At 39.7% G+C, this 27,108-nt stretch overlaps 1 protein-coding gene across 6 annotated transcripts in view; it reads right to left on the bottom strand.

Annotated features, from left to right (window-relative positions):
• Positions 1–27,108, bottom strand: part of nolo (ADAMTS-like no long nerve cord) — a 139,100-nt gene that overhangs the window by 37,133 nt on the left and 74,859 nt on the right. For all 6 annotated transcript variants that reach the window (XR_004580585.2, XM_034317295.2, XM_034317292.2 and 3 more), the window contains exons 3-4: positions 12,018–12,070; positions 10,930–11,029 (exon numbers count right to left, since the gene is read on the bottom strand). Coding sequence is in view for 5 of the 6 variants with exons in the window: in XM_034317295.2 (XP_034173186.2) it covers positions 10,930–11,029; positions 12,018–12,070 (153 nt within the window). In the remaining variant the exon portion in view is untranslated. The remainder of the gene's footprint in view (positions 1–10,929; positions 11,030–12,017; positions 12,071–27,108) is intronic.

Below are 27,108 nucleotides of genomic sequence, written 5' to 3'. Positions count from 1 at the left end.
TCACGGCTGTCATGATTAACAATGAAGATCTACTAACAAAAGCTATTCTAATTAGTTCAATGAAGCGATTAGTCACGTGCATACTGAATGTTCTATAATCAATGGTACAATTGAGATTAGGGTGATTATGGAGAAATAAATTGAAAATTCAGAATCAGGTTTATTACTGTGTTTGAAACTTATTTAGATACTAATTAACTGATTCGTTGATGTAACAAGGTAGGGAGCAGGACGAACCTGGCCTTTTTCACTGACCCATGGTATATTCAATATTCCAATTTATTATTAGCAAGGGGGTGAGTCATGGCTCATTATTGCAAAACCAACGAACGTAGCAGTTATAAAATCACGCTGGCAACTGAATTACTAACGCGATAATGTCCGATTCAGAGGCGTTACACACGGGCAAATTAATTAATGTCCTCTGCCATCATCCTCTACCCTTAATACCCTCGGTTTATTCATATTTTCATGGTTTGGCGAAAAACGATCAAAAGGGACATCGTTCCTGTCGTTAGTCGAATCCAGGGAAATATCGTAATTCGTTCGCAAACGATTGCCTTTTTCCTTTTTTTCCTTCGTTGTCACGCTCGAACCGATTTTAATATAATTCCAACGGATGCTCGTAATTTTTGAACATCGTAATTCTCGCGTTTGCATAATACTCTCGTTAAACGCGATTGTTTTTTGCCTGCTCTTGAGATCGCGCGGTGATTTCAATGCCTGGTAAAAACCACGCATCCCCGATAATCGCGTTTCGTTTCATTAATTTCCTCACCGATGAATTTTAACGTCGCTTTTTCGACCAACGTTCCGGCAGAATACTCTTTCGATCAACCAAACGGTTCCGAAGAAAATAATAATATTAGCCCCAATTATTGGTGAATTTTTCAGAAATAACTACGTTAAAAGTTAAGATAATACCACTGTCTATAAATTTTGTATAATGTTTCTCTGACACGATAATTAAGTGAACAACGAATTCTAAGAGTGTTAATGAGCTGATGGCTGTCAGAGAACCGGCTCTGCTTTCTCAAGCAGAGCTTGCCGTAGGAACAAGTGTATAAAGTAAATAAAAAATTGAAATATTATGTGTAAAAGAACGTGAGAGTTTTAGATATGTTTCAGTGCAGCGTTACGTTATAATTGAAGGCTGATCACACACTTTGGGAGAAGTTTCAAGCGCTATTAGTCCGACGTGATTACAACCTGGAATCTAAGTATAATATAGCACGCCATTATTTCGTGTATATTCCACTTCAACACTGTAGTTATGAAAATTTGAAATCTCCTGTAATTCGCTTAAAATTTAACGAGCCAGTATTTTCAAGCCCTTGAAAGATTATAATTGTTGAAATACATTGAAAGTAATTTTTATGCAAAAAGCTGCTATTCATTTCATAAATAAACCCTATGTTCCAGATTTTCCGACCAATAAAGTATTGCTTGAAAGCTTCGTCAAAGTTTCATTTATGCGACATGGATTGAACTTTTAATTATTATGGACTTTTAATAAATTACTAATTACGTTATTAAATGATTAATACTTTATTTGGAAGTTTTAAAGTTCTGTTCCCATCTAGATTTCGAATTTAACATCTTAAATCCCACTCTAAAATTTTTATTTATACATCTGATACACTTTGTATTCTTTACAATAAATCAGAGCGTATTTCACTGACGTTTCAATCTAAATTTCCAATTCAATTTCACAAATCTTCTTCCAAATTGATTATTTTTCAGCACGCAAAGTAAACAACGATTTCCCTTTAGAATTTCCCTGTACTTTTCTTCGCGAAGGAAATACGGGGCCAAGTGTAGCGGTGAAATATACACTATCCCATTACCAGTGTTAACAGAGTACAACCGGAACCGGGATACAGAGAGGAAGCAGAGGGTTGGAAATCTGAATTCACTGCATGCCTCTCCGTTTTGTTATGCTAATGATGTTGTGTCCCCCTCTTTTTCTTGTCGCTCGTTTCATCCCCCTCGATTCTTTCACCGCGGCAACCCGTTCGACTCTTCTTATACGAGTTTCTTTCATTCCACGATTCTGCGCTCACATTTTCACTAGATTATTACTAGCATGCACAGGCTCTAAATCGAATATTAATGACCAAAAATGGGACTGTTCCATGCTGAGCCTTGCGATCCTGTTCTCCACTCGAGTGGATCGTTTCAAATATTGTTTATAGGATTGTTTCGCGATACTCGGCTTCGAATTCTGCGAAATTTACACTCCGACATCATCGTTTCACTCTTGAAACAAAAGAAAGAACCGAATGGTTATTCAAGGGATCACTCGTTCGAATAATCTTTTTCTTAATAACTTTTCTGATTATTTAACTCTTTAAAAAGGTAGTCAGATATGTAAAATCTGGTTGAAAATCACCCCTAAAATAGAATGCAGAGAACACATTTAGATGAATTTAGGTCGCGGATATTAAGAACGAAGTAGATTACAGTAATACCGTGTAGGAGTAATGAAAGATTTAATTTTTTCTACGTTTATCTCGAGAACATATCAACGAAGCAAAGTATCGTAAGCGGCTTTGATATAAACGTAACAATAATTTCAGCTCCCAGTAATTATCTCAACATCACGGAAACGGAAGGAATGTATTACACGCGAGTTAAATGCACTTCACGTGGGAAGGAAGTTCTATTATTTATAATTGCACCGGTGCAACGATGGTTAACATTGCTTTGCATCCACCGAACACGATGTACATTGTTGTTCAAAAATATCTGATCATTAACATCGTATTTAGGCTTACAAAGCAATATAACTGATGGTTTTTTATTTTTATCAAATTGTAACAATTTGAGAAGAAAACAAAATAAGGAAAAATTCAGTAAATGTAATAAGAAAAAATTCCTGAAATTTCAGGTGTAATGAAATACTTTTGAACAGTAATGTACATACTAATACCCAGGTAAAAGTGTAATTATAGCCCTCTGAAATTTACGAGTGAACGAACATTCATACCACAAATTGCTCTCGTGGCGCCCTTTAAACATACATTCTTTTTATAAACAGCAAATTACAACAACGATATTTGGAGACATAAAGATTCCTTCATTGAATTTTACTCTTAGGATATAACGATTGAGGAATGATAATTGAGCAGAGGATTAGAAAAGACCTTGCGAACTTTATGATAAAACGATGTAACAAACTATATCGTTACGAAGCAAGCACTAAACGCGAACTCAAAATACCCCCATAAAGTTTCGATTACTCCAATAAAAGTTATGACGATAATATCTACCATACGAGCATTCGCAATCCTCTCTTTCAAGCGTGCAATAACACGAATCCTATAGAGCTTTCGTGTCCTCGATTCTACTGAAATGCCTTTGTACTTCGTACATGAATCATACAGGATATTAAAACACTTTTTCTTCGTTCAACAATATGAACTTAACCCCTTCGAACTTTGTATAAAGAATGACCCATTTTTTAATCTATCCATTCAATTACATATCGTTGGTTTGCAAGAATACATAGTGAGAAAATAAAAAAATCATCAATTTTAAAATACGTGGAAAATTTAAAAGTAGGTCCCTTTTAGCTGAAAGTTCCATTAATGTAATTAGGTCGAGCTATAGCTCTAAAATGATAGAAGATAGAATAGAGAGTGCAATATAAATTCAAAGTGCATTTTCCGATCCTAAATAGATGAAACCAGATTTTTCAGTTATTTATTTTCCTCCACAGGTAAGCCTGTCAGGTATTACACCGGATATCCGGGGGCATCTTTTATTAACCAATGCTTGTATCGGCTGAATCACGTGAGACCGATTGATTTTATATTTTTTAAGTACCCAACGAGTCTGAGGTTCGCCAGGAAGGAAGATAAAAATCCGCGTTTTATTGTGGCACGTGCTGGGGAATTGAAATGTTTAGGGCGGACCCGGAACCTCCCACACGATTCTGTTTCTCTTTATTTTATAGGGCGCAGCGGTGGTTATTCGCTGAAGTCTTCGTTTGAAATTCCTTTCGTGGCTTTATTGTTGTGTACTTCCATAGAGACATCGCAATGTTGGATTGAAACAAATTGATTCTGTCAATGTTCTGATAAAGTTGTGGGATGATAATGTAGCAAAGGTATATCTACATTAAGTTCGCCTGACAATTTCTCTTCAATATCACAAATTTCTTTTCTTGTTACTTATTTATCTTTAAAAAAAATACTTGTAGCCTCCATTATAATGTAAAGGGTTAATATTTCTAGTCAAGTCATATATAATCCTCCAGTCTCATTGCACCGAATAAATTGCAACTACCTAATGCACTCAATATCCCTGAATACAATTCATCAGAAAAATGTGCATTCGGAAAACTAGCAAGCGTCGTCTCCTTCTCGCTTCACGTTCTTCCATAAAAGAACACGAAGATAATGGACGAAATACGCTGCGAGTAAGACGAGAATAAAGAATTTGGAGCAATTTGCGGGTAGACGGTGAAAGGTTGGAAAATCGAAGGCACTTTGTATTCTCGGCTCTTGACTCTTATTCTTCTTCCTTGTGTCTTCCATTCGATAAAACATTCCCGTTGAAATGTTTCTTTTTTTTTTAAATAACCGAACGAACGAGAAAAAAATTTCCTTTGACTTTTTTAATCGCCAATAATTATCCTATCACTTGTTATCACGTGAAAATGGAACGTTCCTCCAAACGTTCGTCGCGATACTTATTTTAAATCCTCTTTGTTGCGTACAGATCCGGATATTGAAATTTAAAAATTCAAAACGCCGTCCCACAGATTTAATATAATCAGCAGTCGTCTCGCGGCCGTGCACAAAGAACAAAATTGATACGGAACTGTGGGAATTATTTAACGTATTCGTATCTGAATGCATATAAATTTTTGATTCACATAAAAGGGAACAGTGAGAGACAGAAAGCATAAAAAAAAAGCAGAAGGTGTAGGGTGTTCTGAACACACTTCGAATTTTTATAATACTCTGCTCGTACAAAAGCTTTTAAAGCTTTGCGAAAGATATCCTGCGATGCAAATATCATTTTAAACGGGGAACAATGTCAATGATATTTAAAACTTTAAAGTACGATTCACTTTGAAGGAATTTTTATAGAGATTCAAAATTTAATTCACTTTGAAGAAACTTGCCCAATATGCTATGTGTAGTCCTATCGATCAAAAAATAAGGAAACGAATGTAAAAGCTAATCGTTTGAAAGAGGAGCCAAAAATGGAATAACCAAAGAGGAATTGAGAAGACACGAGGATACAGAGGAAAGATACAGAGAAACAGAGAAGGAAAAGGTACGAATAAGGTTCTCGGATAACTTGCGAACGTAAATCCCTTCCGGCTAGATTTTAACGTGAAATTTATCGTAGCCTGGATAAATTATTGTCCGTCATGGTATTCCGTAGGAGCAGCTGGGTCAGGGAAGAGGGTAAGGGGTTCATGATCGACCATGCAAGTTATTAATATTTCGTGAGGTTAACCTGCCTTCGATTACTTTATAAATACTAGTGGATAGATATGTGCGGCGGAATGCAACATAGCAGAAGGTTTTCATAAATTTTCCAATTTCGCGGTCGCCGGTCCACGTAATCCCTCCTTTCAGCATAATCCTTCCCTTGGTTTTGTATTAACCGTGGCCGGATACCGCTTCACTGGCCGAATTTACATTCGAGGACTGATGAGTCCGCTGGAAACGTATCGTTGCATAGGATCGTTGATATTTTTTATTCCTTCCCTCAACCTGCTGAACGTTTCGTTGCTCTTTGTTTCTGTTTCTTCTTCATTTGGCTTCTTTCATTTTTCTTTTGGGTTTCTCTTCTTTTTTTTTTTGGCTAACGAGCTTCGTAAATCTTTCAGCCTCTAAGTCGACGATAAACCCCGCGTAATCTTGCGTTTTACTTCCATTCGTGGAGATAAATTTATTTCTCTATCGCTTTGATCTCCGGCTTAACTCTGGTTCAAACATTCCCAGATTTTTCTTACTTTTCTTTCTCTCCGTAGTTCAATTTTGTGTTGCATCAATAATTGCAATCATAGGCATTGAACGCATCCGATCGTTTCATCGTTGGGAAACTTTTTCATGCAACAATCAGCGCGAATCATTTCGGAAAACGAGACGATTATAATTGAAAAAATAAATTCATTTCACTAAATTTCACGTACTTGCAGCGGCAGCGCGTTGCACCCCGATGCACCGCGATGCACGCTGCGTAAACTGCAACGAGCACGGCCTGTCGCGATCGCACATCACCGTGGGAATGTGTCAATTACAGTTAATTCAAGGATTCATTTCCCAGGATTTATCGACCTGTTTAATGCTTTATCGACAGATGACACCGTCATTGCAGCGATACAAAAATTTGTGTACATTACATAATTTTATATTATTTTGTATGTATAAATGATTTGGTATAACAAATTTGTTGGACGATAGAGAATAAAATGAACGAATTTCATAAAATATTTCCTTGTTTTTGTTTTATGGAAACAAGTTGTTATTGAAGTACCCGAATAATCGTGTTTTCCAGCATTGCATTTGAGTGACCGACATTCGCAATAAGCCAATACTCGTGCCGTACATAGAGAATGATTCTTAATTAAACTTAACCGTAAAAGTAATGAATTTGCAATGCACTTCTATTAGCGGTGTGCGGATACTCGAACAAATTTATTTGCAAAATGATCTTAACCTTTCGGGATCTTGCTCGACGCAATCCTATCATTACCCAACCCGACCTTTTCTTTAAGTATACTTGTTATTAACACTTTCGCTTTCCGAAAAATGATCTTCGATAAAACATCTGAGAATGCTGTCAGTTAAACGAAAAAGTATCCCTCAATTTGCTGCTCGATTTCATCAAGGAAAATGTCATTCCATAGAAAAAGAACATGTTCCTTTTTATTCGACAGAAATCGTCTTGGCGAATTGATGGAAGACAGGGAGAAACGTTCGATGCCATCAGATTTATCAGACCCGCGTTTACTTGTTTATACCATGAAAAGTGTGCACGTCGATTCACGTTGACCAATCACGGGGATCAGATTGGATGTGACATCGTAAAAGGCTTGACGAACGCTTACGACCCTCACGGTAAATCGTCCATTGGACCAAATGAGGGACATCCTGTGAAACCGTATTATTCTGTGCGTGCGTTAAAACCGTGACGAAAATCCTGAAATTGTGCTGTTCAAGATAAGCTTCGGTGCTTGTATGTTTTATGAAGGACTCGCTGATACAGCAAGTGCGATGTTTAGAAAGCAATAATAGAGAAAGGAAAATACGTAGATAACACTGACGTAAAGATTCGTCACTCACGACTCGTCAAAGTGATAAATTAATTAAGATTAAATTATAATTCGTGAAATGTTACGTACATATTCTTTTTTTATTTCTGGTCATTCAGCAATTTTAATAACGGGACCAAGAAGCATGAAAATTAAACGTTCCGTAAACGCAGCGTTATCGTCGAGTAATTTTCAAGCCGCAGTTTTTCGCCGCAAATAACGTAATCTCTGTTTCGTAGCGTGGCCGGTGTAAAGTGGGCTGGAATCTAATTTAAAGTGCAATCAAGACTACAAGGAGGTGAATGAATTTATACGACAGAACAAGTGTAACGCGGTCTCTCCAAATTCTTAATTTCGTGAACCTATTAAGAGTCTTGGTTAGTAGAAGAAATCAAATTTTCGCGTCCCAGCAAATTAAGTGAATATTTCGAAATAAAAATTCAATTCAAAAGCGACTTTTAAAAATTTCCTTCTCTAAAAACAATTTTCAAGTTGACTCTTTTCTTTTCCATTTCGCAGTCGTAAATGGACAGAACGTTTAAGGTTCAGCTGAACGCGTGAAAGAGAGAATCGTTCGGTGCAACAAAGGCGCAATAAAGCCGGTTTCGGGGCCGTTTAAACGAAAGAGATATTACGCGTTACGTATGCACAGGTCGTACCGGCGAAAAAGCTTGGCAAGATCGACGTTGCCTTTGTGAAGGCCACCATATCGATAGCTTTGTCGGCGGTGCATTTACGAACGTCCAGTGCAGCCACTCTCGCGTTGCAGTACCATTGCAACAACCGGACCCCTGCAGCGAAATGTCACGTCGCTCACACGACAACGGCGACGAAGAATCTTGTTTCTCACGAGGGACCAAAGGAAAATCGGTTCGCCAACTGACGAAAATTCTGAATGCAATTTTGTATCGTGATACGTGAAAGAATAACGCGAAGATAAAAGGGGACGATATCGAATATATTTATCTCCTGGATGACGGGTCACTGAGATTGTGACAATTCGAACTTAATTTTGGATCCTCCCTGATTTTCATTCTTTTAAATTTTACCAGCCAAACGCGTCAACTGTGTACGAATAATCCGTGATCGGTTTCACACCTTTCCCTTTGTTCGATGGGGGAAATTGAATCCCTTGACAATCTCAGGCTTCCTTGCTAAGGACGTCGTTTCCACGTCATCGATCTCTTGCTGACGTTCGTGAAAACTAGGAGGTGGGCGGTGTAAGATGTAAGAGCACCTAACAGGAAATTTATCCTGTTTTATCAGAGGCTACAAGGACCTTTTTCTATCTATTCAGTTATATCGTCAGAAATTAATTGAGAAGAAATGGAAAAATAAAATTTGAAACAATTTCATGATTTAATTGTCCCGAGGGATATTTTTCTCACTCTGCAAAATAAGCAGTGTTGAAATGAATCAAGAATCCTGAATATTATTTAAAATGATTTCATCGAGCATGAATAATATGCCGGTGGTATGAATTTTTATGCTTTAAGATACTCGAGACTGATTATTCAGGAATTTATAGAGCAAATTGTAGCAGAAGTATCGAGATATATCGAGGAGGGAAAAGTGAATATCGAATCGTGACGAGCATTTGTAGTAACTGATTACCTATCAATCAGGCTATTGCGCAATGTTCTACGGTCACAAGTGGTTTGTTTTGTTCTGCAATATTCATGAAATCATTAATTCGCGAGAAAAGATTCCGCATCGAATAAAATACAAACAATTGAACCAATGGATCGTGAATAATAAACATCGATTTACCGATGCTTTTATATCGCGAGTGCTTTATCGTATAATTTTGCATTACATTACATTTATTTTATTATCTGTTTTTTTTTCTTCTCCAAATAAAGAGAGATTTTAATTCGTTCTAAAACCACTCATGAAATAATCAGAAAAATAATTCCAAGAGTGCACGTCGCAGAAAAGATAATAGGACACAAAGGGTTGTAAGGGGTGTGGGTATCGGTTTTCAGTCCGGAATTCACGATTCCGTAACAGGGTGCAACTTTTCTGCGGTTCGTTGTCGTCAGGGATGCATTCACCCTGAAAACATCTATTTTTGTTTTTGTTGTCCTTAGGAAATCGAGCAGTTCACAGAGGATACACGCGACACGGACAATGCATAGAATCGGTGGCCTTTCAAAAAGACCAGGGAGTCCGTGTAAATTCGGCGGAATATCGAGTTGGCAGATATCAATGGGGATGGCCGGGCCACGTGTCTTGTCGAGGGGTCGAAACTCGGCCTAGATTCGAATGTAGGTCGGGTCAGCTGCATCCGTACATCCCCCGGGTGTTAGATCTGGGCTGGCCGGTGTGCGCTGCAGAATGCACACGTACAGGATGCACTTGCAGCATCCGTACACGGTCATCCGTGACAACCGCAGCTGACCGTCACGCGTCGAATTTGAATTGATAATACGCGTAATTTCTGACCGGTCTGTTGGCATAAGGCCGTAATAACCGGCGAATAATTAATTACGAGAGTCAAGGGGTTGACCCGCTCTTTGACGTATGAACACCCACACGTTTGATAATGACGGGTCAAGCGTTCGCTGTTCCGACTTTCTCGTGACAGCATTTGAAACTTTGATGTCATTGATATACAAGCTTGTTAGATTACGTATCTCTTGTTCTGAATGCTACTCTCTAGAGAGAGAGAGAGAGAGAGACTGTTTTCTATATAAATAAACTTTCAATACTATTAGAAAATTTGCTATCACGATTGACCCTATTCAAGGATTGAATAATCAGAACTCTAAACCTTATAATTTTCAGACACCCAAATATTTCCAACAGAGAAAGCAACAGAGGTAATCTCTAGGTAATCTTTCTCTCGAATTTTCTCCGGTTCATTGGAAACTTCTCGGTTGCTGGTGCGAAAAGGTTAAGCAAAGCGAGGGCCAATCATCTACCATCCGTTCCCATTTCGCCAGGGTTCAACGTAAACCGAGACATCTAAAGCGAATGATGGTTGGTCGTATCGCGGATGGTATACGGCGAGGCAGCTTCAAAAGTTGCCAGTTAAACGACGGAGTTAACTTCGTTTCGTTGTTTGCGCGAACCGCAAATTTCCTCCAGTTACTCAGAGCCACGGTGCCGTTATAATCACGCGGATGTACGTGTTACCGAAGGGGGTAAGAGAGGGTGGATGGTAGTCGTTTTCGGTCGGTCCCGTTTCTACTCGCGTGACAACTTGCTCGCTGTACGCCACGTTCGTGATAAAGGATATAGGGAAACACGCTGCAACCGACGTTCTCTACGTTAGTTCTATCTCTCATTGCTGTTTCCTATACACTGTATTCCGTCTTTCCAACGGAGGCGTCGCTTCAATAGAATTATATTGATAAGGGAGCTGCTTTTGGGGGGATAATTGAATCGGAGCTTTGCTCGAATCACTACGGTTATTCCGCGTGTCCTGACACATTTTCTGAATAGTTCTTTTTGTTTTTACTAAATCTACTGAGTTATGAGTGCAGAAAATTTCTACCTAATTATTTTGACAATATTCCATTTAAACTTAGATATTGTTATTTACCTAAGTGCAAACAGAAAAATGATGAAAGGGTTGCTGAAAATTTCACGATTTCAAGACTTTTGAATTTTTCTTGAATATTTGATAAATTCTTTTTATGACTCACCTCTGGATTACAGATCTTGTATTTCGTGCTCCATGATCTACCCTTGCACGGTTTCCTCCTGCAACGTTTCTGCTGACGTGAAATTCCACCGCCGCAGCTTCTGCGAAGTGGGCCAAGCGCAATTAAAAAAAGAAACAATATATGCACGTGCTGTAAACTAACAAGAAACATGCATGATATTCCCGACACTGGTCCACGAGTGCGTGTTCACGCGTAAGAACAAATTATGGGGACCATGCATGTCCACGCCATGGTACAAATTTTAATACGAATCTAATTCTTACTAAGGATGTTGTTAAAATATCGTTACAATGCTACCACTCGTGTGCCGTATGTCGAAAATATGAAAAAAATCATTTATTATATTATTCTAATCCGGACGTTTTGTCAATGATTGAGCAGGACTCGTATCGCAAAGATTGAAAAAAAAAAAAAATATTAATAATTGTATCGGGGGAGGCGAACAAAGATTTAGAAGGGTCGCGGTCGTAGCGCCGAATGTACGGCACCGTACATCATACAATAAGCTTCTCGGGGTGCAGTTCACCAGTAGTAAGGGTCATAAATTATTCGTTGGCGCAGTGTGCGCCGTTTCTGGCCGGTTGAAAAACGAGCTGGCCGCTAGAACGGTCGCCACCGGAACTCCACCGCCGTCGAAATGAGTTCTGAAACGTTTAACATTCCACGACCGCATCGGCGCCGCGACGCGACGCGATATCCGACGTCTCTGAACGTTTCCTACTTGTATCGTGAAATCGAAGCTGCCATTCCTGCAGAACACGGCCATTCACGATATCGATGCTTTGCTAGTAAATCACTAACAAAAAAGCTTTTTAAAATAGCTTAACCCTTTCGCTACGACACCCAGAATTATTTAATTTAATTCTCTAGCGAAGCATTTTTCTATCAAACTCTCATTATAATTTGGCAACAAAATCAATCGCAAGTTTTAATTACTTCCAATAACTCGGGAAAACAGTTTCATTAATAAATCTTTGATAAAATTAATCCGCGATATTCGTGGATGCGTGAAACGCAACGTGGAACGTCCACGATCGCGTCAGCAATTTGAATCGTGAAGTGCTTACCTCGAGCAACTGGACCATTTTGACCAAGGTGACCATTCGCCCCACGTGACACTCTGCAAGCAGAAAACAATTTGTCATGCGATTAAATTGTCTAAATAAAACGATGCTTACCGGGGAATGCGCGTGGTACTGCCTGTTTATCATTCCGCGCAAAAATTCGACATTCGATTATTCCGCGCGCCCGAATTAATCCGAGATCGTATTTGCAGAACACCCACACGTTCTGCCCTCCCACCCTTCCTCTGTGTTACTTTTAATGAAATTGGAGAATCTCTATCGCGAGCGAATAAATTCGTTAAAACGCCGCCGTTGCTGTAGAAATATTCGATTGGTAATTGAATCGACACTGGTGAAATTGTTGGACAATTAATCTGTGTAATGACAAATTTCTACTCCCCTAAGTTCATTGGCCGCGTTTGTTATACGCTTCGTGCGAGGGAAAAATTATGGATTCTGATTCAGGGTATTGTAATGATATTAGCTAATTGCAAATTATTGAAATTTTGTCATGAAAATAGAACAATCTAATAAGGTGCCTCTGATCTAGATCTAATTTCATTCAGATAAAATTTGTAGAAAAAAGTGTTTGGAACTTTATTCCCAAGATTCACTCGAACGGATCCAAAGAAACGCGTGAAACCGGAAGAAGACTCTTTGATAAATGTGACGTCGAGTAAGAACGACGATACATCAAAGTATTTAGCGTCATTCCGTGGAAATAGAAAAATCTGGTCCATAGGGTGGACAGCGGGTTGGCCCGTACATCGATATCCCTCTCGGAGCAATAAGTTCGCTGCGAGACGTGATAAAAATTTCGGCGCCGTTGCGGAAACCGCGTGAAATGCTTGGCACGTTCGCGGTCGAACCGAGCGGATTTCGAAAATTCACTTTTACCAGTCGGCTCGAGAGCTTGTCGAGTTGAATTCCTGTCTGGGTATTTCATAGAGGAACGAAGGGACTGCCGCAATCTCATCCATGACCATTTAAGAATCCAAGGAAATAAAGTGGAAGATTGACGGAGAATTTGGGATGCCTAAACCAACATTCTTTTTCTGTGATTTTTTCTACTTAATTTTTAATAAAATACTAATAAAAGTGATTAATAGAAACATTGGCGTAACTTGGACTTCAGATAGAAATTGAAAAGCGAAATTTGATATTGGAGAACTGGATTTTTTGAAACGTCTATGCGACCACTTGGCAACAAAGTTTGTTTAGTTATTGCTCCAAATTGCTTTCCAATTTTCTTTTCATCGAGTCCTCGCAATTTTTGAATTTAATGAGAAATTCGAGTCCGCGTTGCGCTGAAGGAAATGGAACAAAAGGCGGTTGCAATTTCCAGTGGGAGATTTGAAAAATTTAATTAAAGTGATGTATCATCTCTCTGGGAAACTGACAATGAGAAAAACTTTCATTTATATTTAATACACATTTAAAAAGAGGCGACAAACGAGTGAGACCGATAATCAAAAAGTCAACGTTAAGCCAGCATTGGAATAAAAATATGAAATATACTTTTCCTTCAATTTCTCTTCTCGTTATCCAAGTTATCCGATAATGAGCTGTTGTATCGGCTTTTTGCCAAGAGAAAGAACAGCAAGAGTTCCGACAATTAATCCCCTTTATCCGGCTAACGTTCTCAGAGGGAGAAAAAGAGAGAAGCTAAAGTCAGAACAAAATGAAAGGAAAAGGAAGTTTAGAGTACGAAGCCAAAAATTAACAAAAAAAGAAAAAAAATTGATACAGAAGGGAAGAAGTTATGGAAAACGCCAGCAAAAGAGGAATAAATGGGAACAAAAGCGATCGAAGTAAAGTACAGAGAAGCTGGTAGAAGCTCGACGTTAATGGCCATCGGCAGTTTTCATCCCCCGGGTTGAAATTTATTTTGGGGACTAGTTTTCTAGCCGATGTTTGAACTCTGTCGTTGTATCCTTTTTTCCGCTCTTTTATCGTGTACACAGGTGGTATTATGTCGGTCGTACCCCCGACCCCGACACGAAAGTGGCGATCGAGGGTAATGGGCGATAATTTCACGCTCGAGCAAATTATAATGGCACGGATTCGAGAGTGTGTGTGTGCAACGCGAAATGAGATGTTCGTTAGGTTAACGAGTTTGTTTTACAAATGATTGCCTCTGTATTCTTGTATTTTTAGGACCACTAATTTATCCACTTTTTCCTCTTTCATTTACAGGGAGAAAAATAAATAATTGCAAATTAACATGTTTCAGAATAATGACGCACAAGTTGAGTCATACGTTATTACATATTGTCAAACTGGTTCGTTCTGTTATTATAATCCTCTTACAGGATGTTCGAAGGTACGAATTCCTAATGAATAGGATTAAAAACTATTTACAACGGCGTGCCAAGAGTTACTTCAGTTTACATTTTCTACTGAAACAGGAGTATTTAACTATCGCTATTTCTTCCTTGTTTACTCTATATAAATTTTGCATACTTTTATATAACACCGAGAAGTTTCATTGTAAAAAAGAAAGAGGACAAAGAAAATTCCACTGATCTAACTTCGACTTATTCGAAGAGATGGGTGGAACGAACAGAACAGAATAAAAAAAAAAAGAGTCTAAAAAGCCCCGACAGAAAGTCATCTATGAAGCTTTCAACCAGCAGCTTTTTTCCCCTATTTTTGAACCGGATGAATAACGCTGAAATCGCCATAGAAAATTATTGGAGCGTCGATTTTCAGGAAACACCACCGAAAATGATCGACCAGCGCACCCTTTCCCTGCTCGCCCATTTCAGCTGGTTATTTCATGAGAGCTCGCAAATGTGAAGCATAAAGTTTGTAGGATACAACGAGGCGACGCGACGCGGTGACAGCAGTCGCGTATATGCCGCCGCGTTAACATTCGCCGAGTTGGTTCATTAAAAAAGCACGGAACAAGCTCCGAGAACGTGTTCATTTGTTAAAAGTTCGCGGGTTTGTTCGTTGCTTGAATCGTTGATTAAAGAAGTGGCGGTCTCTACTCTAGTTCTGCTCGGTTCTCTCGTTTTACACGAATAGTCTTAAAGCTGTCTCGAGATTATTCCATTAAGCACTGAATATTTTACCAAAAAAGATCCTAGCCTCCTGACGCCCTTTTCGCACCCAACAGTACACACGTTTTTCATATAAAAAATGTACACATTCTGGAATCTACAGAGCCATTTCGAAACACCCTGTACAGAAGGGTGCGAAAGCCCGCATTGCGGAATGAGAGATCGCCTATCGGCCTATTGGCCTGTCCTCTCCGTTCCTCTATTTCTATCTTTCCCTCTTCCTCCTATCTATCCAACCCTGTATCTGCCTTCATTCACCACTCACCACCTTGTACCCCCTTCGTGTTCCTCTTTCCTTGCCAATTTGCGAGAGATTCGCAGTTAGAAGCGATAGCGACGTTGTACGATAAGAATCGCTTTTTCGTTTCTATTCGTAGCTCGTGGACGAGCGATCGCATAAATCGTCGATCCAATCGAGACGGGACGATTTAACGATCGTTGCGGTGAAAATGTTACGCGATTTCCCGGACTTTTCTGTTTCACAGAAAATTTTAACGCTTTGATAAGCGCGACCCGATTTCCCCTCGGCTCTTCGGTTGAATTGAAATTCTCTCGAATCACTTTTCGAGCTTTTCTGTTCATAGAAAATCGTACTTAACGAATAAAAAATACTAAATTGTATTTTTTCAAATACCAAAGGTAAAAGTGTTTAGAAATAAAATAAAGTCATCAAAGAAATTGATTCGCTAATTATCCTGAGCAGTGTGCTAATGAATAAACAACCTTCTTTCGGCCGGAAGGAAGCGTGTCGCATCGGGGAAGGGTAAATATCGCGCTTCTATCTCGCCGTGGTCACAGTCTCCCGTGTATTTATGCAATGGTACCAGCTTACTTTTGCGCCTGGTGTTCAACAATTTTGCATATGCATGCGTAAACGCGGACGAGCACGATTCGTCGCGTTAAATATTTCGCGGCTCTGGTGTGAGTGATATTTATATACCCGACTCGTTATATCCTCCAATGCCTTCCTGCTGTTTCGCATTTCTCTCTGATAATAATTTCGAAGAGTTTCATTCATTTTTAACAATTTAATCTTAAAAAGAAAATATATTGGAAATATTTACAGCGTAATAAATGAAATTTTCAACTTCCTAGTATTGTACTCTTAATGATATATCAATGTTTTCTAGGAAAATTGACTCGAACGATTATCCCGTTCGCGATCAAAGCAGGACAGAATATTTACACGCGATTCCCTCGTAAATTCGGCTAACTTAAATGTTCAATTTCCCCGGTTCGTCGTTGTAACGCGGAACTCCTTTAACGTTTGGTATCAGCCCGAAGCAGTCTCAGACCGAGACGTCGAACGTAATCCAAATTCCAATGAATTTCAAGCGAAACCGAACGCAATAGAGCAACGCTCGAGCGTCGACTGTTTGCGACAAAATGACTTCACGCATTCCTGCCAAACCCTTTCAAAGCATTCCCGCTAATTTACATGCATACAAGCCTAAAACCAGAAGGGAGGACTTTAATAAAATCAAACGAGATGGCAGATAAAAGCATAGGAACGAAGGGGTTGAGGGTTGAAAGACAGGGTAGGAAAGTGTGTTGTCAGAGAGTAACGGGCCAGCTATTCCCAATTCCCACCCAATCTAAAATCAATCTTAGTTCGTGCTCTTAGACGAACTGGAAGTAGGATTCTAAAGGGAGTGTTAGAGAGGGGTGGAGGGAGGGAGGGGGGGGGGCCTCGGTACCGATCACTTTTAAGCAGGCTTGCAAGTCTGCATTATTCAAACTCCACCGCCAACCAAACTAGACTTCCAACGGTGCTCTGTAAGGAACCCCCTTGTGTCTTTCCACGAGAACGACACCCTTCTCTCACCCTTTCTTCTTACTCTTAGACTTCCACTCTGTTTTCTTTGCCCCTCCATCCATTCTCGTTTTCGTGACGCAATGAAAACCGCGCTTTTTAATTGCCATTCCCTCTTTGTCAACGTAGCCGAGTTTTCTCAATGGCTCACAATTTTGAATAACTCTTTTGCTTTTAGTTTCAATAGTAGAGGAAATTACAACTTATTATAAATTATTTTTCTTAAAATTACTGGCCATTCCGAATGTTATTTTAATTAAAACTAGAATGTATATTGTTCTTAGTCTCTGAGAGTGTTATCGTAACACAGTATTAACATAATTTAAGCACACTTTGTCAAAATCAATATTTAGAATGGAGGCGAATATTACACCCTAGCTTGGAAATTTAATTACACCAAACCGTGGCCTACAGGCGGCGTTTATCACAAGTATAACTATGTATATTTAAAGAGGGAAATATGTTTTGCAATTTGATGCCGAAACAAAATGAAAGAAGAACCTGATGAATACCACGCAACCACCCTTTTCTATAATTCAGCAACCCAACGCAATGTTTCGAATGTTTGCCCTTAATTTTACATTTCACCTGGTACGAACTGTGTTAATTACAAAACCCCTTGGGGTCAACGATGATAAAAACTGTAAGAAGAAAATTATGGATATCACGAAAATACTAATTAAAAAATAGCAAACTATGTTAATGATTTACCTGGGAAAATACTATTTCAATACAAAAAGGAAATTTTCAATCGAACGCTGATATCTATCGCGTGAAACTAAGAAAAGAAAAAATAGTTTGTTAATCATCCCTTGCATGACAAGAGAAGATTACAATTCGTCGTCTGGTTTTTACACCTGAAACAAGTCTAGCATGGTACCATCATTGTGTGACGTTCTTTGGTGGCTGACACCCCTGAGAAATCAAGGGACAGGCGCCATGGAAGATTAGCGAGCGAAAGAAAGCGGAACTGAAAAACATGGCTGAAACTGTAGGACGCTTCCCCTGGAGTGTTTATACCGGTATTTTCCGGCTTTTTCCGCGCGGCTCGGTGCGTAAAGAAGCTTAAAACAGGAGAACTCGGAGCGGTGGTGAACTGAGCCGGCATAGAAGAATGCGATTCAGGGGATCCACAAGGGTGGTAATTGTGAATTATTTATATTGGCCCGGTGTTTATTCTCTCGCGACGATAATCTGATGATAGGACAACTGAAATTCCTGTAGGCGAATTCAAATATTTAACTTGTAATTTGTGCCTTTTGATGGAGCTGACTAGCGGAGGAAAGTAACATTTTGGTAAACCCTCATAATCAACGACCATTGAAAAAGTGAAAGAGTTAAATAAACACTATAGGCGTCGTTTGATCACGTACATCTATTTTCATACTATAATAACCAGGCGAAGAGTAAACGAGGATTATGCAAGTTTATATATAAACGTGAGTTTACCAAAAAGCAGCTTCAGAGTTGAACGAGTCGAGGCTCCTTCACAGGTCGGTGTCAGGTTAAAAGGGGTGCGTAATAGGCTTAAAAAGACTGATGTCTTAAGCGGGATAAGAAATAAGCCGCGGAAATAAATCTTATGGAATTTCGTGCCGGCGATTCGAGGGCAGAGGGTTCTTCATGGGATCGGTTATCCGCGTAACGATATTCGGAAACGCTTAGGAGTTTCGGGTGTCCGAAAATAAAGTCCTGATAGAAGAGGGAGGACCCGCTTGCTCGATTGTTTAGAGGATATGGCCCACCGTTTTAGAAGAGGGGACGAGAGATTTAAATTGGCGCGCTTGTCAGAGATAATGGGGTGATTTTAATAACAATAGCCGGCTGAATATCGGTTCATGAAAAAGAACGAGTTGTAAATTTAAGATGGTTAACGGACTGTTCAGTGAATTGGTATTCTCAGATGATACGCGATTATTTGTTAAACGAAGCAAGCAAAATTATGTGTGGACCACCAGATTCATAGAGGAGCAGATTAAGATTTCTAGGGCCAAGATGCGACCAAGTGTTTTCCTTTTCCCCGTTCGATAAGAGGGCTCGAACGCTGGGAATAGAACGGATGATCGAACTTTTAAGCAGGATCCTCGCGTCACTTGCATTATTCACGGGACTCCTCTTCTTCGTCGACGCTTTTCGTCCTAGCCACATCCAGTTCGGGACTCCATTCTCGCGTGCAGGTGTCAATTTGTCTTTTTCCCCTCGCCGCTTTTCTCTCGCTCTTCGCTAGATCTACTTCGACCTTCTGTTTTTGTCTCAAGTGTCTTCCCCTTCGATCTTTCCAGCAAGACACCCGAAATGCTCTCCCAGGATGGGACATTAGACTCCCAAATTATTGAAAGCAACAACAGGAGAGTCAGAGATCTTCTCCTTCTATCTTTTTCTCCTTTATGCACGCTTGTCACACCGTCATCTTAGCGATTCCATCAGCGTCGGTTCATTGCTAATGGAGGAACCAAAGTTGGATCCTCGAGATCGGTATCTTAGGGCCATTTTCGTAGCCGTTTTCCGATAATCACGTTGGTCGCTGGAAAAGCCAGCGTATAGTGTCAGCTGGTGAACATTGTGTCGATCCTACCACCTGTCCTCTCATTATCGATGCAAATGCCTCGGGTGTCCTACAATCGGCATTGTCCTCGCTAATGCTGCCCGACCTATCATCCTATACGTTTCCCTGCGTCGATGTTAATCACATCTCTTCAAGATTAAATACGAAATACCGCGAAACAGTGGAAGGTGGGTCAAGTGTACGTTAAATACGGAATCATTTTTCAACGAAGCGTTTTATGGTCCGATAAAAGCAAGAAAGCCGAACCGTGAGTTCGCAGGACTCCTGATAGCGCAGGATTACCGTTAATATTTATGATCATTCGTGGCTGCTCGCTGTCTCGTACACCATTTCGTCCTGGAGCTTCATTAAGCTTTTACGATTAAAGAATCCCGACCTAATCGAAAGAGAAGACACTTTCAACAGATTCCAATCTGTTATACGAACAGAGTGGAATAGCATGGATTCAATGTTGATGGAACTGGTTGCTAATGCACCAGCGGGGATAATCAAAATATTGTGCTTGACGTTTACGCGGGTTCACTAATGTTCGATGTTTTCACTCAAAGCAATCATTCCTCGAATCTCCTTTTTATTTATACATCTGACTGTATCTTGATGTATGTGCATCCATTAATTAATTTCACGATGAAATATACAAAAATAAATCCCGTCGCAATGAAAATGGAAAATTTGTTACAAGACCATTATGCAAAATCAAGAATTTCTCTCTTTGCCCGAATCGCGGATGAAATAATTAATCACTCTCGTTATCGTCAATCGTCATATAGGAAAATCGTTTAGCGGACCAAGTTGACCCGATTCGAAAAGCGTAGACCAACGATTTGGATTACGTGATTAAAAGCCGTAGCAGGGGATTTTAATGAAACGCAAGGGAACAGATATTATAGCGAGCCGCTTTTAAATAATGGTTCTCGATGTTTCACCGTGAAAAGCGTCCACGGTCGAGCGGACCGGAAGAAAGAAGAGTAACAACGAAGTCGATCAAGAGAGAGGGAAAAAGCGGATAGTATAGCCCCGTGGGTTAATTTAACTTGTTCCCATCGAGACACGCTCGGTTCCTCGAGGAGCAAGGAAAAAAATGGCACCACTCCGGGGTTAATTTGTAAGCGGTGCTTCGACTGAAGCTGGAATCGATGTCGGGCATGAATTCGTTGAGGGTTGAAAAGCGGTTCGAAAGGGGGATGGAGGGGGTTGAAAGTCGTCTCGAAACACGGTTTGCCGGTGGCATGGGGTTATTACACGTCAGTCACACTTCTCTCAAAATTGCGAAAGTTTTATAAGACACAACGATCCTCGTCCAACCACATCTCACGCAACTTGCGAGCCCTGGCTCTTTATTATCGCTCCAGCTTTCACTCAATATTACACCGGGAAAAACAAATTACTTTAAACTTTTATCACCATCCGGAGATACCTTATGCACCCCTAGATTCTTAACGGTAACACTCTTAAATCAGGATTTTCCGTATCGTTGAAATCAAAGAACAATTTCCCAAAGCTATGCAATGTTTCGCCTATCGATTGAACTCGAAACGTACCGGAGGGGAAAAATATATTCCTGGTCACTCGAAATGCAAGGAAAATAGATTTCCCGGAGCAAGCAGGCCGCGTTGCAGTTAAATTAACAAACGAGAGAGCCATCCGTCGACCAACGTCCATCGGTGAATTCCAATTATTCCATCGACCATTCGCGAAATTATTAGATCGCAGATGTAACCATCGAATTTGCTCCCATATTCGTGACCCCATTTGTTTCTCCATTTGGCATATTACGTTTCTCACGCGATATTGTACATTGGTGGATATTTAAATGAAAACATTTGAAAAACGAAACGAGACCGCAGGACCTCGGGGTACGGACGGAAGGGGTTGCAGAGCGGGCCAAGTTTCGTGGCAAGAACCGCGGCCGGATGAGAATTATTCAAGGATTTTCAAGATAATGCAATAACGTAGCGGCGGCGTACTGCCGTGAGAAATTAGCGGCATGAATTATGAATGAGACCGACTTCGTCGGCCGTTTATCTTCTTTAATGTTTCTTGGCATCTCTCGTCGAGCTGAATGACTCGCAGTGTCTCGACGTACCTTGATTTTTCCTTCCTTCGAACACTCGGGAACGAACGGTTTCAATGAAATTATTTTCCAAACAGGTTGAAATTGAAATTCTAGTGTTTAGTCAAATATTTCTGATTCTTCAAAAACTCCAAACCCTTCGATTGTCCACTGTTCATCGGTGAATTCAAAGCATCATCACCCGAGAATTAATCGTCGTCCAACTTGCGAACATTCCCTGCTCTCCTTTTTCTCCACCTCCATTCACGTTTGCCAAAAATACGACAGATCGATATTCCGTCGTCTCGCGAAACGTCGGATGAAAATTGTACGCGAAGAGCAACGAGCGCAGCGGGTTTCTGGTAGAAACGAGTTTCCCTGTTTAACGAGCCACGGCTCCCTGGCTCGAGTACTATAAATTTTTACGCCCCTGAACGATCGTTCGAAACCGTAAATGCAGGCGAGCAAAGCGACGCCCGCTTTAGTCCGTAAGATGCTGTTGCATCTTTCGCGGAAACGATATTAGTATCGGTTACGGTAATTCGCCAGTGAACGACCGCCATTACGTACGAATTGCTTCTGATGCAGCCTATAAGCAGCCACCTTTGAAATCGAACACCCGTTAAATGCAATTAGACAATTACAGCCGGAGACTAGCAGGATGATAGGGAATAGAGGTAGTGCTTCGTCGACGCTTTTCACCCTTACTCGCTCGAGAGGGCCACTAGAGGGTGGTCGTCGAAACGACGACGGCGACGGCGACGAGATAGGAATGTTCATTGTCACGGCACGCACGGCTCGCTACTCTTCACATCTTTGCACTTTCTTTGTGGCGAACCAATTTCTTCTTTCGTCGTAGTCGCCGAGGCGAGTGCGACTTCCTTTCGAGCTAGCACCTTTGCCCGTTCTTTGACTCGCACCCGATTCGACCTCCGCGCCATTAATTAGCGGGAAACACGAGTCCCGGAAGATTGGAGATTTTTCTAACTAGGACGAAACTTGTCTGGCCCATTGTACGACTGACGGTGTGATTTCTGACACTAGTGGTTCTTAGGTAAGGGTGATTGTGCTTTTTAGACACGATTTCTCTTTTGACTGAATTAATTATCTTGACGATTAATGGACAAAAATCAAACGAAGAAAAATTTTCTATTTCAATGTAGTTGCGTTTACTTTCAAGATGATCCGATAGAAAGTTTACTGACATCTGTGTACTGTTATTTCCGAGTTGTCAAGTGTCCAAATACTCGACTGTGTGCATTTCCTTTCGGAATATATTTCAGTGTCTCCCAGTAATTGCATTGGCTGTCCCTGATTCGAGTGGAAAACTAAGTTCACGAATAGCTGATGCCCTACAGTCTCGTCTGTGGATTTCGCGAGCGAATTAGGATGTCGCGGCGGTATCGAAATAACGTTTGTTTCGCTACGTATTTTTCGGGAATTCCGTGTGTCGCGTAGCGAATACCGAATCACCGAACTTTCTGCAGTTGGAAAAATTTGGCAACTCGATTTACTCGATACGACAGCCTGCGAGAGAAAACATACGCGAAAGTCTCGAGAAAGAGGAATTGGTAATTGAAATTGAGGTGGGTCGTAGTTCGATTGATTCTGATTCTCAGTGATAAAAGTTTTTCGAAACTTTTTCAAACCAGCCTAAGAAAATAATATCGGTAAATTATGAAACTTCCAAAGATTCTGACAAAATTACATTGAAATGAAAAATAGAAACAGCAATGGAAAAAAATGGTGATTCGATTAACCGAAACTGTTGAATCCGTAATCGAACAATTCCGCGAGGATATTCGAGGAACAAAGAAATAACGTAATTAGAATTATAATAGATTGTTGTTCAAGTGGCAATTTTATAGATGTTGAACACTCCGATAACTGGATTTCTCCGATAATGCACAGTCGTGGAATCGTGTGATTCCAAACGAATCCGGATAGACGAAAGAAGAGGAAAAGAAAAAAGAAGATCGTAATTGGAATTGCGATGGCTCGTTACTCGATTGCCTGTAATTCTATCCAAGTTCTCCGGGTGAAAGTTCGAACTTGGTTGGAAAGTCTTGATGAGCTTCGTGTTAACACGAATTATTTGGATAATTGCCAGAATGGTTATTAGTGGAAATGGTCGTCGCCGTCTGGCAATTGTTTCGCCAAAAGTGTTCGCGCTGAATCTGCTCGCCGGAACTTGTAATTGCTTTATCATCGAACAACCCGGCCATCTCGATGTGAACGATTCATTTTAAACTTTTATTCCATTCAATTACACAAAATCGTAGTTAATAACGAAAGCGAAGGTAAAAATGCTTTGACAATTATTTTTCATTAGGAAAAGGAGAAACATTCGCGTGATTAAAGTAACGTGAAAGGTATAATAATTATTGTTTGCAATATGAATATTTAGAAACAAACAGAACACCGCGTTTAAAGCGCACCGTGTTCGTCGTTCTACCATCGCTGTATTTCATATTGCATCATTTTAAAAGCGAGCCTTTGTCTTTTGAAACGCGGACGCTTCATTATCTGTGATCTGAAAAAATAAAAAACAAAAAAGAAAAGGACATAAAGCACACTGCACGATATTTGTTCAACGTTCTCTGGCCTGAAAAATACCGTCGACGAAATGTTTGTCCCAAGAATTGAGATGAAATGCGGTTGCGTTTAACTAATTCCGAAAAAAGAGTGGCTTAACGAAAGATTCATTTTAAAGGTGACGCTAACGAGAGGGCGTACGTTGTGCTTAATTATTTGCTGAAATGCTAAACGACTGTTTACGGAAAAAATTGATTTTTAAATTGATAATAACAAGCTGATTATGCAATAACGTGGGCGTGTCATTAAAACTATAAATAATTGATCGTATGGAGGATAATTACTGGATTCACCTGATATTGATTTTGATTGCGTAATTGGCTTAATTAATAAATTATTATTAGCTGTTCGTTGTGAGCTGCAGGAAAGTTTAATTTATCTAAAGTATTTTAGAATAGTCTAAATGATTTTTTTAGTCTAAATATTAATTAAAGTTTCAGTTGAAGCAAACAGGACACGTGTTAAATTTATCAACCAGCTATCAGATAATATTCAAGCGTTTTTATAAACGAGTATAAACTAGATTTTAAAACGATGTGTATACATTGTTATCATCTTCGAGGATAAAGGCAGTGTTCGCAGAAAACTCCGCGTTCATAAATTGCGATTTGTGCATTCAAAATGCGATAACGCGAATTGTACATTCGGTGATATACGCCCGTTAAGCCGAGCATTCTAAATTTCTCGTAATCTGCTGTTACAATCTGTTGTAGGAATCGCGTTTCCATCCATCAATCACGGCTGCGATTCTTTTCGTGTGACAAACTCCCTTAATCGTGTTTAAACGCAACTGTGTATTTATATTTTAATTTTCTGACAACTCACACGTAATCGGATATAACGTCTTGATTGACCCAGATTCCGCTGTTCAACGGTTAAATGATTTAAACGTTTCTTCAAAATATCACCCCTACCTTTAACACTTGAAAAAAATAATGTTTGTAATTTATGAATAATCATCGCTCTACCACTTTGTTAAATTATTTCGAAGGTTTCATTTTTCATCCAGCTTCCTTTTAGCAAGGAAGCTTTATATAATAAAGCATCCCGATCCATTCGTTTTTAAAACAATCATCCCCTTTTCATCCTTTCACGTTAACCATCTCGTTGCTCCTCCCTCGACGCGTCTGTATCATAAATCAAAGAACGGTTTCCCTTCGATTTTTACACCGCTGATGTTCTCATTGATGAAAAAACATCATTTTTAACGCGTTCAATCGGCTGGCTGTTTTCGTACATCTACCGATACGTCGGGAAATTAATGGTCTTATACTACTTGTACTGTCAGACGTTCTCTGCTGTATTTTTCTCTACTACTAATTTTCAGATGTTTCTATAAAGTTTTTGTTATTCTTAATAACAAGTCCGTGGCTTCGGACTGAAGAAGAATTTCGAACTCTACACCTGTCACGATGCAAGATTATTGTGAAACGATCGAGGTAAATCGCGAGGGAAAGAAGTGACTGGTTTTACGCTCGACAGGAGGACTTCCGGTCGCGTTGAAACGGAATAAAATCGCGAAAAGGGAAGGGTAAGTTATGCTCGAGGGGTGTACTGAGCTCGCGAGTGCCAGCATCGTAAAACTGGTCGCACGTTTTTTGAACGTTTCGTGTCGCCACGGTTTACGAATGCATACCGCGAAACTCGACAGGCGTGATGACACTTCCGGTCGCGGCAGAGGGAGATTTAATCGCGTCAACGCGGGGAAACAACGTTGTAAAGTTCGCGCCCAGGGAGACACGGAGCGTTACGATTTTTCCAGTGTGCTGGTTGAATTAGGATGGATGAACTCGCGAGAGAGAAATTTCTCATTTTTACCAGCTTAATTTTCGTTTCATTTTCATTCTCTCTCTTCTTTCATTTTCTTTTTCTTTTTTTTTTTTTCTTTTTTGCAACGAATGACCACTGGCAGTGGTCGCTCGCGAAATTATTCCTGGTGAAAATATTCAATTTATATCAATTGCTTTTTTACTGCAAGCAAATGTATATTTATCACTTTTAATCTAAAAATGAAAGAAGATTTATGTTTCTAGAATTGCCTATTAATTTTGACCTTTTATTAAATTGAATTTATAGGGCCGATCATTAGTCCCCACGATAATCAATAAGTTGACGTATGATTTCGAAACTTTAGTTTGACAGATTCATGTTCAAAAGGTTTCTTTCATTTTCAATGTAAAAGGAGGAAAGTTTTAATTCATTTTTCCGAGGGATCGAAAATTAGTTAAGCGGCGAGCGAGTTAAAAGGGGCGGAACTTTGAAAGGGTTGAAAATTGTTGGACTGACCTACATACAAACGACCGGTGTTCCCATTTTTTTTTTCTTTTTTGACTATAAATAATTTCATCGTTTCAGGTGAACTCATTTAATTAATGGATAATTTTCCGGATTAAAATTAATAATACAAAAATGATATGTAATATTAAATATAATTAGACATGCATACGAATCGTTGTATTTTTTCCTAATTGCTCCAAAGAATGTAACGATTAAAGTAGAGAAAATGAGGATGATTACCATCCTTTTGATTAAAAATCAATAAAAGAACAGTACAAAATTGCCACATAATTCTAGTTTCCAAGTATATACCGAAGTATCAATGGAAATGTCGAAAGTAAAGGAAAAGTATCGATTTAGGGGTTTGAAGTACTAGTCGACCGATATTCAAACCGTGTTTCGGGTCCAACAGGAAATATGAAGAAGCGTTACACGTGTATCGACTGCGGTGCATCGCGTTCCGTTTCGTCTCGTCTTACCGGGATGGAAAGTAGGCCAACGTAGCAGCCTCCGTGTGCTCGAACCTCTCAAGAAAAGTGGAAATTCTCGGGCGAAGAGGAGGAGATGCTGTCAACGCGGCAGAAAAAGACGTGGCTAACACGAAACGTCTTCGGGATCGCGAAAAAACAATTCTCTTGTAAATTTTCCTTCGATTCGATCAATAAGATATTCATGAAGCTCTCGAAAACTTTCAGCTCGATAAATTTAATAACCGGATGAAAAAA

The sequence above is a fragment of the Osmia lignaria genome, chromosome 16 (genome assembly GCF_051020975.1).
Source record: "Osmia lignaria lignaria isolate PbOS001 chromosome 16, iyOsmLign1, whole genome shotgun sequence".
In the NCBI taxonomy this organism is placed as follows: Eukaryota; Metazoa; Arthropoda; class Insecta; order Hymenoptera; family Megachilidae; genus Osmia; species Osmia lignaria.
This window is presented reverse-complemented; position numbering and strand designations above follow the sequence as displayed.